The sequence below is a fragment of the Microtus ochrogaster genome, unplaced genomic scaffold, assembly GCF_000317375.1.
Source record: "Microtus ochrogaster isolate Prairie Vole_2 unplaced genomic scaffold, MicOch1.0 UNK47, whole genome shotgun sequence".
In the NCBI taxonomy this organism is placed as follows: domain Eukaryota; kingdom Metazoa; phylum Chordata; class Mammalia; order Rodentia; family Cricetidae; genus Microtus; species Microtus ochrogaster.
Genome location: NW_004949145.1, coordinates 1,967,090 through 1,969,330, shown reverse-complemented (window position 1 = coordinate 1,969,330; position 2,241 = coordinate 1,967,090). Strand labels below are relative to the sequence as shown.

General features: G+C 45.2%; 1 protein-coding gene across 11 annotated transcripts in view; it reads right to left on the bottom strand.

Annotated features, from left to right (window-relative positions):
- Window positions 1-2,241, bottom strand: part of Shisa7 (shisa family member 7) — a 19,669-nt gene that overhangs the window by 12,869 nt on the left and 4,559 nt on the right. For 2 of the 11 annotated variants that reach the window (XM_026777112.1, XM_026777114.1), the window contains exon 2: window positions 1,295-1,416. The exons of 8 other annotated variants lie outside the window; for them this stretch is intronic. In XM_026777112.1, coding sequence (XP_026632913.1) covers window positions 1,295-1,322 — 28 coding nt within the window. In that variant the 5' untranslated portion in view covers window positions 1,323-1,416. Of the gene's footprint in view, window positions 1-1,294; window positions 1,486-2,241 lie in introns of all 11 variants that reach the window. One more of the 11 variants, XM_026777113.1, reaches the window with a different exon arrangement.

Below are 2,241 nucleotides of genomic sequence, written 5' to 3'. Positions count from 1 at the left end.
CTCTCTCTCTCTCTCTCTCTCTCTCTCTCTCTCTCTCTCTCTCTCTCTCTCTCTGTGTGTGTGTGTAGCTACTGTCACCCAAAGCGCTAGACAGTTAGAATGGGAGATGGTGTCAACCAAAGCACTAGACAGTATGGGAGATGGTTTTGGGGTACTGGGGTTTCCTAAGATTTGGCTCCAACTCTTCTATCACATGGAGTCTCAACTTTTTTCTTTTAAACCACTGAGTCTCACTCTAATCCAGGCTGACCTGTAACTCACTATGTAGCCCAGGCTAGCTGAAAGCTGGAAACCAGTAAATCATTCTGCCTTAGCTTCCCAAGAATTGAAATTACAGGTGCATGAATGCATTCTCTCTCTCTCTCTCTCTCTCTCTCTCTCTCTCTCTCTCTCTCTCTCTCCCCTCTCTCTCCATCCCTTCCTCCTTTTTTCCTTCCATCTCTTCCACTCCTTCCAGCCACTTCCTCTGCCTTCCTGTCCTTCCTTCTCCTTACTTTTTGCTTGATTTTACTGTAATAAAGTCCATGGAGCCCAAGCTCACTTCAAACTCTCTATGTAACTAAAGCTAACATTGAACTCCAATCCTGCCTCTATCTCCTGAGTGCATGCCTGGCCTTCAACTTAGCTTTAGGTTAGACCTCTTCCCTAAACTCTAGCCAAGACTATTTCATGGCTTACTGGGTGTTCTCATATGGGTGTTTATAGGTACTTTAGAAGTGGCTTGGTTCACTTGGTTGAAAAGTTTGGTGACGCATAAAAATATTAAACAGATCTGGTGGCCATCCAGTCTGCTTGAGATGCTGAGCCAGAAAGTTTGCAAACTCAAGACCTGCCCGAGTACATAGTGAGTTCAAGGCTAGCCCAGTTTGGCAAGACCCTGACTCAAAAAGTGAGCTGGGCGTATAGCTCAGTGATAGAGCACTTACGTAGCATGCTGGAGGCTGGGGGTTTAATCCTAAATACCACACACATATTAATTGTAAGTTACCATAGAAACCAGCAATTCCACTTCTTTGTGTTCACCCCCAAAGAACTAAATACATATGAGTATACAAAATGCATGCACCAAAGTCCATAGTATCTCTATGCATTATAAAGAGAAAGCAGAACTGACTCAGGGAAACAGACAGCTGGATAAACTGATATGATCCATCCATACAGTAGACTATTACTCAGCCTTGAAGAGGAGTTACACCCAGAACTACGGATGCTACAACACAGATGCATCTCGAAGCTGTGTGCTAAGGAAAAGTAGCCAGAAATGAAACGTTACGCGGTATATAAGCTCACTTACATGAAATGCCAACAGTAGTCAAGCCCATGCAGACAGAAATCCTATTACTTATATATTGTAGCTGGAAGGGAGGGCTTCATACACAGAGGGCTTCCTTTTGCAGTGGCGAGAATGTTCTGGAACTAGAGCAGGCAAGGTGACTCGGTGGGTAAAACTGCTTACTGTTAAGCTGGCAATCTCGATTGGATCCCCTGGGTTTCAGATGGAAGAAGGAGAAAAGGGGATTCCTAAAAGTTGTTCTCTGACCTCTGTATGTGAACCATGGTGCACATGCGTGCGTGTGCATGAGCACACACACACAATTAAAATAAAATTGATCATCACACAACACAGGGAATATGCCAGATATTGCTGAGTTGTACATTTTAAGGTGCTAAATGTAAATTTAAATTTTTTCCAATTTTTAATTAACAATTAACTATTTTTTTGTCCACTCCAATCAGTTTCCTCTCCCTGCCTCCTTCCCTCCGTGTCCCTCCCGTCATGCTCTCTTTTCCCCCTCCCCCTCTCCTCCTCTGTTTATCTTCAGGAAAGGGCAGGCCTCCCATGTATATATCAGCCAGCCATGGCATTATCAAGTTGCAGTGAGACTACACACCTCTTCTCTTATTACATCTGGACAAGGCGGCCCAAGAGCAGGAAAGGGTCCCCAAAGCAGGTAACAGAGTCAAAAACAACTCAGGCCGTCACTGTGAGGAGCCCCACAAGAAGACCAAGTTACACAACTGTAACGTGCAGAGGGCCTAGGTCAGCAAACTCTCTGGATGGCGGCTCAGACTCTGTGAGCCCCTATGAACCCAGGTTAGTTGATTCTGTGGGTTTCTTGTGGTGTTCCCTCCTCTCCGGCTTCCTCCCCCTCTCTGGCAGGATTCCTGGAGGACTGTTTGGCTATGGGTCTCCGCATCTGTTTCCATCACTTTTCTGAGCATTTTTGTTGTTTTGTCTTT